This window comes from Mobula hypostoma, chromosome 27 (genome assembly GCF_963921235.1).
Source record: "Mobula hypostoma chromosome 27, sMobHyp1.1, whole genome shotgun sequence".
NCBI classification, from domain to species: Eukaryota; Metazoa; Chordata; class Chondrichthyes; order Myliobatiformes; family Myliobatidae; genus Mobula; species Mobula hypostoma.
Genome location: NC_086123.1, coordinates 6,200,646 through 6,215,350, shown reverse-complemented (window position 1 = coordinate 6,215,350; position 14,705 = coordinate 6,200,646). Strand labels below are relative to the sequence as shown.

At 43.6% G+C, this 14,705-nt stretch overlaps 1 protein-coding gene across 2 annotated transcripts in view; it reads right to left on the bottom strand.

The window, feature by feature from the left end:
* Positions 1 to 14,705, bottom strand: part of susd2 (sushi domain containing 2) — a 106,364-nt gene that overhangs the window by 15,536 nt on the left and 76,123 nt on the right. For both annotated transcript variants that reach the window (XM_063034424.1, XM_063034425.1), the window contains exons 11-14: positions 12,011 to 12,175; positions 6,641 to 6,889; positions 4,807 to 5,079; positions 818 to 994 (exon numbers count right to left, since the gene is read on the bottom strand). In XM_063034424.1, the coding sequence (XP_062890494.1) occupies positions 818 to 994; positions 4,807 to 5,079; positions 6,641 to 6,889; positions 12,011 to 12,175 (864 nt within the window). The remainder of the gene's footprint in view (positions 1 to 817; positions 995 to 4,806; positions 5,080 to 6,640; positions 6,890 to 12,010; positions 12,176 to 14,705) is intronic.

Genomic DNA, 14,705 nt, shown 5'->3' with positions numbered 1-14,705 from the left:
AAGGCAACAACCTCATCCCCCACCCACCAGCAAAAAAAACACTGGCGCTCCCCACTGAGCATGCAAGTGTGCAGCAAAGCATCAATAAAGACACAGACTTGTAGTACCCCAAAGACTACTCGTTCACCGGATAATTCAACATACCACAGACCTAATAAGGGAAAAATAGGTGACCCCATTTCACAGCGACAGGGGAGACATAACAAACAACTCGCTGATTTATGATATTAAAGTCTGTTGCGTTGCTTTTTCCGAGCTCTCCGAGCTCTGCACCCAGAGAGTCGGCCCCAAAATGGCGCAGGTCTCTGGAAACACAACCCACGCTGCTCCCGATGTTCCGTGTTCTCCCGCGACGACCCAGTCCTTCCCCACATTGCACCCCTTTGAACAATAAACAAGTAGCAAAAAAAAATTCCAGTTCTTCTGCTTTGCAGTTAATGCTGGTGACACAGCTGTCACTTACTTTCAAACTTTTCGAATAAAGCGGCTTCCAATTTTGATGAAGTGCCTCGGCCCAAAACATTGGCTCCTTATTCCTCTCCATTGATGCTCTGCTGCACACTTGAGTGCTCGGTGGAAGGTGCTGACCCTTTTTTGCTGGTGGGGGAGGTGAGGTCATTGCCTTGCTGCTGCTTGCATGGGAGGGGGAGGCTTTGGAGTTCTAATGGTTCAACTGTCATTCATTCTTTGGGGCACTCCTCTGTTTTCATGGATGTTTGTGAAGAAAAGGAATTTCAGGAAGGATATTGTGTACATTTCTCTAGCATTAAATATATCTGTTGAAACCCATTGAATTAGGTAGAGAGAACTATCTCACCAGATATACAGAAGGTAAGTTCTCCACTCCATTGGCCATTTGACAGACAGGTGCGCAAGGACGATCCTGAGATAACATGGCCCTGGTTACAGGTAAAATTCACAGTGGATCCAACCAAGTAAACAGTTCCTTTCTTTTTCCCATTCTTGGGCTCTACCAAAACACCACAGGAAGTGACTGAAAGAAACATCAAAAAGGAGAGTGAATGATGTGAAATCTGATATCCATTTGCACAAAGAGTCTCACAAGATTGCAATATCCTGCCAATGATAGTTCCCTCATTTTTGGAGAATATCTCCGTTTGACAATCTTTCTGCAAATGTTTTAACTAATGCCAACAAGCTTTAGAAAACCTCAAGTTATGAATCCTTTCCTCCAGGGGAATTAATCTGAAAAATGCATCTGCAATGAACAAAAGCAGCGTTTCAGAGTTCAAAGTAAATTTATTCAAAAAGTACATACAGCATAGGTCACCATATACAACCCTGAGATTCATTTTTTTGCAGCTAATCACAGTAAATACAAGAAACACAATAGAATCAAAGACCACACCCAACAGGATGGACAAACAACCAATATGCAAACGACAATATGCTGTGCACATACAAAAAGAAAGAGAAAATAATAATAAATAAATAAATGGTAAATATTGTGGGAACAGTTCAATGATGAGACAAATGAACCTGAGTGAAGTTTTCCCCACTGGTTCAAGAGCCTGATGGTTGAGGGATTATAACTGATCCTGAAACTGGTGGTGTGTGTCTTATGGTTCCTGTACCTTCTTCCTGGTGGTAGCACTGAGAAGAGAGCATGGTCTGGATGATGGGGATCCTTGATGATGGATGTTGCTTTCCTGTGACAGCGCTCTGTACAGATGTGCTCAAAGGTGGGGAGGGCTTTGCCCATGACAGACTGGGCCGTATCCACTATTTTTTTTATAGGCTTTTATGTCCAAGGGCATTGGTGTTTCCAAACCAGTCTGTGATGCAACCAGTCAATATACTCTCCATCACACATCTACAGAAGTTTGTCAAACTTCTAGATAACATGCCGAATCTTCGCAAACTTTTAAGAAAGTAGAGGCACTGTCATGCTTTTTTCATAATGGCACTTACTCACTCAATTCAGGACAGATCCTCTGAAATGATAGCGTTTAAAGTTACTGACCCCCTCCACCTCCGATTCCCCCAATGAGGAATGGCTCATGGACATCGGATTTCCTCCTCCTGAAGTCAATAATCATCTCCGCAATCTTGCTGACTTGACTGAGAGGTTGTTGTTGTTGTGCCACCACTCAGCCAGAAAATATTGTTGGTTTAGATTACTGACAGAGCAAATGTTCTGCTATTTCTCATGGGGTAATATATTGATTAGCATCAACTCAGTATGAATGATTGTTTCTGATGATCAGCCCACCACGTTATTAAACCTTCCTGCTCAAAGACATTGACAATATCTCTCCCCGCTCTCCTTCACCTAGCTGCCCCATTTTACACCATTGCCTCTCCCTCTGGTGGTCCACCGGGTCAGGAATGAGGCAGGACCATCTGTAACTGAACACTGGGCTTCACTACAGCTCTGATCACATTTCTTCCTCTTTCTCAATGTCCATAAGCCTGCACACACACAGTATCTCCCACCATGCCTTCAGTCATTTCTGCAAAGTGCTCACCACTATGTTCTGATGTATCCCACTCCAGAATAACAACACACAATCTAGATCCCTACATCAAACTGCGGACTCCTCTTCTACACAGGTCTGAATGTACAAGAATATCACTATCAGGGAGCTTCCCTGTACCCACAGCAGTACTTTCCCCCTGATCAAAACAGTCAAATGCAGATTACAGGTATTAAATCCATGTTCCTGTCATAATCCTTTGCAGAGTCCAAATTAAAAACGCAAACACGAGGAAATCTGCAGATGCTGGAATTTCAAGCAAACACACATAAAAGTTGTTGCTAAACGCAGCAGGCCAGGCAGCATCTCTAGGAAGAGTTACAGTCGACGTTTTGGGCTGAGACCCTTCGGCCCAAAACATCGACTGTACCTCTTCCTGGAGGTGCTGCCTGGCCTGCTGCATTCACCAGCAACTTTTATGTGTGTTGCCAGAGTCCAATTTAGTTGCTTTGTTAGTCTATACAACAACAATGGCTTTAAAACAAAAGCTATTTATTGCTGCAAAACACTTTAGGAATGACTGGTTAATGTCATGAGGCCTTATATAAATACAGATTCTTTTTTAGTATTTCCTGATGCCTGTTTCTCACCTATGAAATGACATGAGATTTTTATTCTGGCAGACACCCTATATAAATATTTGTCAAACATTACAGTTCCATTTTATAGTGACTCAACAGCTCCTTTATTGCCTTATACTTTGGTCTTAATCAACACATTTGTCTTTCAAATTATAAAATTTCTAACAACTGTTAAGAAAAGCTATTAAAAACGAGAATATCTGCAGGTGCTGGAAATCCGAGCAACACACACGAAATGTTGGAGGAACTCAGCAGGCCAGGGCAGCATCTAGGGAAAGAGTACAGTCGGTGTTTCGAGCCAAACCCTTCGGCAGGACTGGAGAAGAAAAAGCTGAGGAGTAAATTTAAAAGGTGGGGGGGGGCGGGGCAGTGAGAGGGGAGAGAGAGAAACACAAGGTGAAATCTGGAGGGGGAGGATGAAGTAAAGAGCTGGGAAGTTGATTGGTGAAAGAGACAGAAGGCCATGGAAGAAAGAAAAGATGGGGGGGGAGGAGGAGCACCAGGGGGAGGCGATGGACGGGCAAGGAGAAAATGTTCTTGTTCTTCTAAGGCTGATATCCAACCCATCTCATGTTATCAGTTATTGACTATAAACATCCTCAAGGATTGATGCAGGAAAGACGTTGATCTGGGAAATAGCTCTCTCCTCCTTGGTTTGCAGCATTTCCACTGAAGGTTACCCATGCAATGCATTCACTGTTTATGACTTCATTCTGTACAATTCTACTTTAGACTTTGCTTTCTACTCACATTTTAAGAAGCATGGCTAAGTGTCAGCTGTTTAAGGCGGCGTGTCAAAGCCATGATCATTGCTACCTACAATTGTTGTCACAACCTTCACAAAGGCCAGTGATTGAATTTACTTGCATTTATGCCTGCTAAAATTTTATGTGCAGGTGAATTTAAGGAAGAAGCTGTTTTTAGCATTTTCATCAATGAATCTTAGACTGGCACAGAGAAGATGAAGCGGTCTCAAAAATCTGAAAGAGGTAAATGTAAATTATTGGATTTACAACGCTTCAGTCTTAGTAATTGTCCACTTCCTTTCCTAAGACTTAAATTTACACAGCCATGCAGTCCAGAACAGAGATTATCACTGTCAAAAGCTTAGTGAGTAAATAGCTCGAACAGCTGGGTTGGAGACTCCAATGTATTAGGAGCATATGCACAGACGAAGAATGAGAGATAGAGTAAAATGAAGGTATTAAAATAGGTTAAATTACATCTGTGGGGGAATTAGAATGGGGAATTAAGTGAACACATGCTTGCCCAGAGAATGATGCAAGTGTAGACCATGCTGTCTTCTACAACAATTGGGGTGAATGGCAAGGGTATAGTTTGGAAAAGACTGAAATGGATATTTTTGCTCTGGTTCTAATTGCATTCCTTCTTGAATAAATTGTGCTTAATCTATGTCTAATTTAGCTTTTTTTTTCTTGTGAATGATGCTATGGGCCTGTGATGGTGCTGCAAATAAGCATTTCATTGCACCTGTGTGTACATCTGACAATAAATTCGACTCTTACATTTTTTGACGATGAAGACACAAAGGGAAAAGAAACAAGGTAGGATGCTGAATGGGTTAGATAGCTTGTTTTGAGGCTTGGATAGTAACCGAGGCCAATTAGGACTAGTGGTCTATTTCTGCAGTGTAAATTCTATCTCATTCATGTGGTCAGCTCAGGCTTACACATCAGGCAGAATAGTGATTACATACAGTAACTTACCTGGTTCAAGGCTTTCAACCAGCTTTCGGTAGTTCAGATAGGAGAGCTTTGTTTCATTTCCCACCTGAAGGCTTTCGGTTACAAGAGTATCAAACCGACAAGACTCGATCCCTTCGCACAGGGCATTCATCCTGGCATGCAGGAGATTCGCTGGGTTCTCCGACACGTGGAAGATAGGTGTGAAGGCTGGGTCATGCTTGGGAGCATGCAAGTAATTGTTCAGCAAGAACTGACTGTCATAGGTGAAGAGAGAACTCTTATTTTCAATCGCCCCTAAAAAGAATATGTGAAATGAATTAATCCTGCTGATGTGGCAATGACAATTATAGATCAAAACTGGATATTGAAAACAGCTCAGAATAACAAAAGTTTCTTTATCTGAGGAATATCAGAAAGGGTCCATATTGGCTGTGGAGATGGAAAATTCAGAAGCAACGAGGAAAAAGTTGGGTTAAGTTCCAAAACTGATGTTGAATAAGAGTGACGACTGACGAGACGGGAAGGAGACATGGAAAAGACAGGGCCAGGATTAAATTAACATGTATTTCCAGCTGTAACAACAGTCATCTATTAAAAGTATAACACAATAAACATGATTACAATTTCCTTGAGATGGCCATATTGACTCTATGCAACGGCCAATGAATTTCCACAGAATGTATTCAAGCAGTTCTGAGCTCAACTCCAAATAAGTTGGCATTTATAAAGGAAATATTGTTTTAAATTAAATTGAGGGCGAAGAACATTCCAGAAAACTTGGTAGAAGCTTGTCTGAGCTGATTTTATCAGGCATCCTGTTGGGCAGTCTGAAGCCTGCTTATGGTTCTGACTCATTTCAGTAACTTAGCAAACAGGGGATGGATACTCCAAAAAGCAGGAATATTAACAGTACAAGCTGCTACTGCAAGGACCAGTAGGAGAAGTTAGCCAAGTCCAGCAGTTTACTGGCAATAAGACCAGGGAACAAGTCGTGGGTTTTGTGAACATGACAAACTGAAAAGGTTTGTGAGAAGAGGTGCAAAGGAAAATTATTTGAATCAAGGGGTGAAGCACCAGAGAATCTTTAGGGAGGTTGGCCTTGGTGGACAAGAGAAAAGGGCGGGAGTGGCAGAGTCAAGATGCCTTCAATACTCGTGTCAAAGATGTCTATGATCTCCAAGCATGTGGGTGGAAGTGAGGGCCGGACAGGGAGACTGTGAGAGGGCTTCAGGGAGATGACTGGGAGAGGCAAAGAGAAGTCAGGGCTACCAAAGTGAATGCAACAAACAATCTGCCAGAGGAACTCAAGTAACATTTGTAAGAGGAAAGAAACAGTCAAATTTTCGGGTCAAAACCCTGTATTCTGACCGGTTGCCTCACAACCTGGAATGGAGGCTCGAATGCACAGGATTGCAAGAGGCTGCCAAGGATTGTGGATTCAGCCAGCTCCATCACAGACACAGCCCTCCTCATCAATGAGGCATTGCCTCAGGCAGCATCCATCATTTAGGACGCTCACATCCGGCACGGGCTCTCTTCTCATTACCACCATCAGGGTGGAGGTACGGGAGCCGAAAGACCCCCAACTCAGTGATTTAGGAGCAGATCCTTCCTCACTGTGATCAAGTTCATGATGACACAACCTCATCATTCTTCGTATTTTGCTTTACGAAATTTATTTATTTATTTTATAATTTATAGTAATTATGTTGTCTTTGCACAGCACTGCTGTTGCAAGACAACAAATTTCACGTCAATGCTAATAAACCAATTCTGATTCACCAGTCCTGACGCCTGGATTGGGATTGGTCCATAGTCCTACATGTGACTTGAAAAGGCCAGAGAGTTTACTTACAGCTGGCTCCGAATTCATAGAGATTCTCCTGGCTTGCGTCGGCTGGTAGATCTGATCCATTTCTGAAGGTGAAGTCGTCATCCCTGTTGTCGTTCATCACTCCAAGCAGCCCCTCTGTCTGGTTTGTAAACGTGTCCAGTAACAGGATGCTGATGCTCAGGATTGAGCCCCTCATCTGTGCTTCCACGCCGGCTCCAGAAGGAAACATGGCAGTAACGTTCTGTGGGCCAGCCGAATAGAGGTAGACCCCTATAGGAGGAGAGGCACCCAAATAAATCCGCTTAACACTCTTGCATTAGTTCATGCACCTGAACTGAAAAGAGGCCGGTACACATCTGCAATTCTTTGTCCCCAGAGAGTTGCAGGGGTTAGGATATTCAAAGGGGAATTAGTTATTTGTTTTTGAATTCGGGGAGTGGGGAAAGCACGGGGAAAAAGATGAGGTCCAGGACAGATCGGCCATGATCATAGTGAATGACAGTGCAGGCTCAAGGGAACAATGACCCTCTCCTGTTCTATGTTACTTTATTCATATGTTACAACATGTCAAGACATAATACTAAGATCATGAGTTACTCTTTCGCTTATAGACATTGATAGAATGCAAGTAAGCTAATAGTTGGTAAAGAAATGGAGCTATATAACAGGGAAACAGACTTTTTGGTCAACTTGTCCGTGCTGATCACGTTTCCTCAGCTGAGGTCTCATTTGACCAGGTTTGGCCCTCTGCCTTCCACTATATCATGGCTCGCCTTGAATCCCATTCTTTCTCAGAAACCTACCTTTCAGCAAAACTATTCTCCCAGTTCAAACACAACAGGATTCACGACCCTAGTCCAAAGATGGCAGCGTGCTTGCTCACTGTGGCATTTCCCAATCCAAAAAGTGGTGCAAATGAGTGTCTTAAACATCTTTCTTGTGATCACAAGACCCTGGTGGACATTGGTAACATAAAATACTGCAAGACTGATTCGTTAGTGAGACTGGTTTGGGAAGGAAGTTGCGTGGCCTCATTATATATATGTACCTGTGTTTGTGTATATGTATAATGACTAGAGAGCAATATGTTCCATATTTGAGTATACTTGAGTCGAGATGTATTCTATATTGAGTTGGAGTTTTTAGCTAAGCAGGGTGGAGTGTTGTGTATTTAATATTTCACTAATATTTGAGTAAAATATTGTTGATTAAGCATTGTCTGTTTACATAATTCATTATGAGTTATATGTAAGAAGTACGTGAATGACATAAATCATTACGTCACCATGTCAAATGTGCGCACCTCACTAAGGTAAAACAAAGTAGACACGCATTTCCCGGCTCCCGTGTTTTTTTTCTGATTAGATCCTGCAGTGACAAAGCATAACTAATCAAGAATCTATCAACCTCCACTTTAATATGCCCAATGACTTGTCCTCTGCAGCCATCTGTGTCAATGAGTTCCACAGATTCACCATCTACTGGCTAAAGAAGTTCCTCATCTTTGTTGTAAAGGAACATCCCTCCGTTCTGAGGCTGTGCTCTCTGGTCCATCACTCCTGAAAACATCCTCTCCACGCCCACTCTTTCTAGGCTTTTCAGGGTCAAACACAGAACAGTTCAGCACAGCCACAGGCCCTTTGTCCCACAATGTTGTGCCAGACAAGCTAAAATGCAAATCAAGAGCACCTAAACATGAATTCCTCCTCCCTACACTATCCCTCCATCTTCCTCACATCCATGTGCCTATCTAAACGTCTCTTAAAAGCCTCTAATATATTTGCCTCCACCACCAGACCAGACAGCACATTCCAGGCATCCACCACTCTCTGAGTAAGAACTTACCCCTCACTTCCCCTTTGAACCTACCCCCTCTCATCTTTAGTGCATGCCCTCTGGTATTAGATGCTTCTACCCTGAGAAACATATACTTCCTGTCTACTCTATCTATGCCTTTCACAATCTTATAAATATCTATCATGTCTTCCCTTATCCGCTGCTCCGGACAGCAACTCTCATGATGGCACATACTCTCTAAACCGGGCAGCATCCAGGCAAACCTCTTCTGCACCTCCTCCGAAGCCTCAACATCCTTCCTATAGTGACCAGAACTGTATGCAATACTCCCAGTGTGGCCCAACCAGAGTTCTATAAAGTTGTGTAAGGGGTTTCTTCTTTCATGTTACTGCGTAGGCTAATTAAAATGGCTTCTTTGTTATGTTAACTGCCGAGATAAGTCCTCCCGCTAGCAGTTTGTTTGGATTATGTTATTGATAAGACAGCCAACGAACTAATTGGGATAGATGTTGTTCTTTCTAGTGTGTAAGTTATTGTGATGCACGGGTTTGGGGGCAGAAGGTGCTAGAGAGAGAGGGGGGGTGAAGAGAGAGAGAGAGAGAGAGAGAGAGAGAGAGAGAGAGAGAGAGAGAGAGAAAGAAAGAGAAAGAAAATGGACAAGGTGCTGTGAGTCGGCTAACGGGGTCGGACCCCGAGCAGGAGTCCGAGGTCCAGGGTGTTCGGCGAGGAGAGGAGATGGAGACGGACTCGTGTAGAACGTCTGGTCGACCACCACTGTTGGTCCCAGGCGGCAGGTCGAGGTGGTCTGAGGGGAGGAGGGTCCCGAGCTCCAACTGTTTGTGCACGAAGAGATTGAACTTTGATAAGTGTGGCGCCTTTTATCTTCCTTTTATACTTTATCTCTATTAATTATATAGTTCCAGTAATATCTATAAACTGTAATTCATTTAATCGTATCTGGTATATTGTCTGTTATTTGGCGGGGTGGGGTACATCACACAGCATCCACACAAACTTTATTACCAAGTTTGGTGGGGCCGAGGGCTGTTTCCCTCAACGACAGCGAGCTGAGCGAACCTGAGGCTTGCCGGGGGGCTACAGTTGCAACATAATCTCTTGGCTTTGAACTCAGTGCCTCAAATAATAAAAGCAAGCATTCCATAAGCCTTCTTAGCCACTTTATCGACCTGTGTCGCCACTTTCAAGGAGCTATGAACTTGGATCCCAAGATCTCTCTGCTTAGCAACACTGTTAAGGATCTTGCGCTTCACAGTGTACTATCTCCTTGTACTTGCCCTACCAAGGTGCAACTCCTCCCATTTATCTGCGTTAAGCTCCACCTGCCATTGCTCTGCCCATATCCACAACTGATCTATACCATGCTCTGTTCTTTGCCAGTCTTCCCCACTAGCCACAACTCCACCCATCTTGGTATCACCCGCAAACTTACTAACCCACCCATCCCTTTACCCTTCCCTGTTGAGCCAAGTTGCCGCCAGCCTGGTTGCTACTGTCGTGCACCAATGGATCATCCCCCAGCAGTATCCAAAGGGATATACTTGCTGCTGAGGGGAACGGCCACAGAGGATCCCTATACAGATTTTGTAATCCCCTTACCTCTCCAGGTGCTCAGCCATCTATTGTCTGAAACCTGTACTCTGGGTGTGACCACCTCTTTAAAAGTCTCATCTATGATTTCTTCAGCCTCCCAAATGATCCTGAGTACATCACTCCTTGACCCGGTCAGTCAGGTGCTGAAGCTGGGTGCACTTCTTGCAGATATAGTCATCAGGGAAACCGCCTGGTACCCTGAATTCCCACAGCTTACAGGAGGAGCATTCCATCCTATGTACTCTGTACCAAACAAAAAAGGTTTACTGTGCCTCTGCCTGTTCACGCTGAAACCTGTTATACCAAAGCTTTCCCACTCCATCACGGGCACACTCCAAAAATGGCCGCTCTGTATGACCCTACCGTCCTTTTATTTGCAGCTGAGTTTAGGCCTCTGCTGCTGACACTTGCGTAGCCGATAAAGACCAACCTTACCCGAATCTTCTCCTTTTATACTCTCTCTCCCTCCCAGCCTTTGGTAGGGCTACGACACCAATACTCACACTGACCGTGCCTGAGCCGCCAAAAACAAATGCAATAGGTTTCAATGAGACCAACCTTCATTCTTCTAAACTCCGGTGAGTACAGGCCCAGAGCCATCAAACACTCTTGAAGAAGCTGCAGAAGATCGTGAACACCGCGCAGCACATCACACAAACCAATCTTCCATCCTTGGACCCACTTTACACCGCACGCTGTCGGAGCAGTGCTGCCAGGATAATCAAGGACATGACCCACCCAGCCAACACACTTTTCGTCCCTCTTCCCTCCGGGAGAAGGCTCAGGAGCTTGAAGACTCGTACGGCCAGATTTGCGAACAGCTTCCTTCCAACTGTGATAAGACTGCTGAACGGATTCTGACCCAGATCTGGGCCATACCCTCCAAATATCCGGACCCGCATCTCAGTTTTTTTTTGCACTACCTTACTTTCTATTTTTCTATTTTCTATTTATGATTTATAATTTAAATTTTTAATATTTACTATCAATTTGTAATCCAGGGAGCGGGAAGCACAGAATGAAATACCACTATGATGATTGTACGTTCTAATATCAATTGTTTGGCGACAGTAAGTATAAAGTAAAGTATAAAGTATATGTTAATCCTTTCATTCCTAGGATCATTCTTGTAAACCTCCTCTGGACCTTCTCCAACATAATCACATTGTTTCTTAGGGAACGGGCCTGCCAGCAGAACTGGTGCATGCAAGCTCGATTACAACTTTTAGCAGAGGTTTGGATAGGTACACAAACGCTAGGGGTATGGAGAGCTATGGTCCCAGTGCACATCAATGGGAATAGGCAGTTTAAATGGTTCGGCACAGACTAGATGGGCTGAAGGCACTGGTTCTGTGTTGTACTGTTCTGAGTCTATGACCCTAATAATCTATGCCTTTAATCCTCGTACCACAGTGCTTGACCATACACATCCCTGCACTATATTACACTTCTGAAGATAATTAGGGATGGGTGATATTTGCTGGTTAGCAATACAGTTCACATCCTCCAAAGAGTCTTCTATATAGTTTTAATATTTGACTTGTAATGTGATGATAACTAGATAATCTGTCACATTGCTTTTGGCTGCAGTATAAATAAGAAACATGGAGAAATGTCTTGCTGTACCTTGTTTATATAAGAAGGGCAGGTTCTTGATTTCAGTCTCATTTGAAAGGCAGGACATCTAATAACGCAGCTCTCTCTCAACACTGCAGTGAAGTTGCAGTATAGGTTTTTATGCCAAGTGTTTGATATGGGACTTGAATCAGGTCAGGGTACTACCTACTGAGCCACAGCTAGCAGTCCGGGGAAGTCGGGAAGTTAACAGGTAGTCCTGAGTAACACACACAATGTGCTAGAGGAACTCAGCAGATCAGGCAACATCTATGGCGAGGACTGAACAGTCAACGTTTCAGGCCAGGTCCTGATCATCAGGGTCGATCAGGTAAATTCTGATCATCTCACCAATCTGACAAAGCTTACCTTTGAGGTCCATCCAGTTCTGTTCCTTGAAAGTTGCAGGTCCACTGTTGATCAACACCTCCAAGCTGCTTCCATTGTCACGGCTAGCGATGCGGAATTCAATCACATCGGAATCACCTTCCCGCATAGCGACAGCAGTAAATCCAGTCACATCTGCGTTTGTTCCTGTAATTAAAAAGAGAGCAGCAAATTGCCAATAAATATTTCCCTGATATAAAAGGAAAGCCAGCTTAAAAAAAATTCAGAATTAGATCTCTGGGATGTTGATCATATCGTTCCTCGTAGAACTTGGAGACTAAAAGATTAAGAGATTTAGTGAATCACAGCAAGTTAACGTGTCATTCCGGTCCAACAAATCCAAATTATAGCCATGTGACCAATGTGATCCTTGGAATGTGTGAGGAAACCTTAGCACCCAGAGGATACCCACACAGTCACCAGGCGAGCATACAGACAGCGGTGGGAATTGAACCTGGGTCGCTGGAGCTGGAGCTGAGGTAGCACAGGCGAACTGCTACGCTATCGTGCCGCCTTAAACTACCTCTTACACAATGAAACTGATGCATTGCTGCTCAGCAGCTCATTATCACGGTACAATGTTTGCCCAGTAGTACAATGCCATGACAACATGCTCCTTTTGTGCTCTCAAGTTATAATACTCTAATATATCATAGTGCCACAGTTACTAATTGATAGCTCTATAACTTTCTGCTGTTATCCTGCAACAGCAGTCACTATCACGACATCGTAATACAATAAGCACTCCTTGTTAACATGCTGTGATTACCCACTTGCATAATGTTATAGTTGTCTGCAGGGTAATGTTATAAATTCCTTCTGTTATAATGGCGTAATTGTCCACTAGTATGATGTCGTAATTGCCCAGTTATACGATTATAATTACCCACTGTTATTCTGCTATCATTGGACATTGTGATAGCGCAATAATCGCTCACTTTTATAATGGTTTAATTTTTTATTGTTGCCCATTAATCTGGGGAGTGTAAGAAGCATAGCTCTTATGTTAAAGGAAAGGCTGGAGCCAGAAGCCCCTGTGTATTAAAGGGAGCGTAGAAGCTGGAATCCCTGCACATTAAAGGGTTTGCGAAAACCTACTGTGTGTTAGAGCACTGGAGACATGGCCTTTTGTGTTAAAGAGAAGGAACCAGATACCAAATCTTCAGCATTTTCCGACAATCAGAATTTTGCTGTAAGGATGTTCTGCACCAATGACTGAATAGAACAGTCCATTCAGAAACTCAAATCCAACAACAATTTGAATGAATTGAAATTTTAGTCAAACCTTGAGCGAGCAATGCCTTTCCTAAATTAATGAATGTCAATGAGCAGTGCACCGGAAGCCAAAATCCATTGTACAAACTCTCTAAACGCTTTCCTGGAGGAAGAACAAATCATAAGCACAAGAGATTGTGCAGATGCTCGAAACCTGGATCTGTATGTTCCCAGAGAAAGAGTTTCTTATTTATCAACCATTCAGATAAATGAGGAAGGAAGTGGCCTTTCATTAATATAAATTATTATTATAATTTCATGAAACAAACATCTTTGCTGTCTATACACTAAATTAACATATGGGGAGCTATCATTAAGTATATCAGTCAATATCCAGATGGGGTAATTAGAGTTATTCTGTGAGGTTTAAAAAGGAAGTCAGTGTTCTAGTTTTACATTCCTTTCTCTGCCTTGCATTTTCCCACACTTTCATACTTATGACACAGGAGGCAGCCATTTGGACCATTGAGTCCATGTCAATCTCTGGAGCAATCCCATCAGACCCATTCCCCAACCGATTCCTCTTTGCCTATTCTGCTCTTTTAACACACAGCTAGGTCCCCTAATGTAACGTGGTGCACGCCTACAGTCCCTGTAGCCTGATATCTTGACACATGTGTTGATGAATAGCTGTGCACAAAACACTGGGAAAAGCTGGATAACTGACCACATCTGCATCTGGGAAGCCTGATATCAGAACACATCTGTTGCTGAACAGCTCAGGATTCACATGTAAAACCAGTCAGTGTGATCAATCATCTCCTGAACTACCGGGCGGCCTGGTAGCAGCACACATCTGTGTCCATTTGCCGCCTACTATCCTCCACTCCGTAGGAAAGGCATGAACTTGCCTGCTCCACGACACCGCGAGTCGCAGAAAGTTGGTACAGCCGAAGAATTTCTGGAGCACTGTAACCTTTACCATCACCAGGAAAATCATGGATTCCAATCACATTACTCTTCCCATGTGACAATGATGAAGTGAGAAGCTGGAAGGTGATTGGTGGAAGAGGTAATGGGCTGAAGGAGGAGGAATCTGAGAGGAGAGGGCAGTGGACCATGGGAGAAAGGGAAAGAGAAGAGGGGCACTATAGGGTGGTGATGGACAGGAGATCTGAAGAGAAGGGGTGAGAGGAGAACCAGATGGGGAATGGAAAAAGAGAGAAGGGGGAATGTTCCCAGCATGCTCTGGTTTTGTACCTACAGTCTGCAGCAAGGAGATTGAATTATGAGGCTATATTTCCAGTTTACAAAATGCACATCAGGTCGAGCACCTCTGCTCCAACTATCAAAAAGCAAAACTTCCCAGTGGCCAATTCCTCTTCGCATTCCCATTCCAGCTTGTCGGTCCATAGCCCTCTCATGCCAATATGAGTCCCCCCCACCGCCCCGAGGGTGGAGG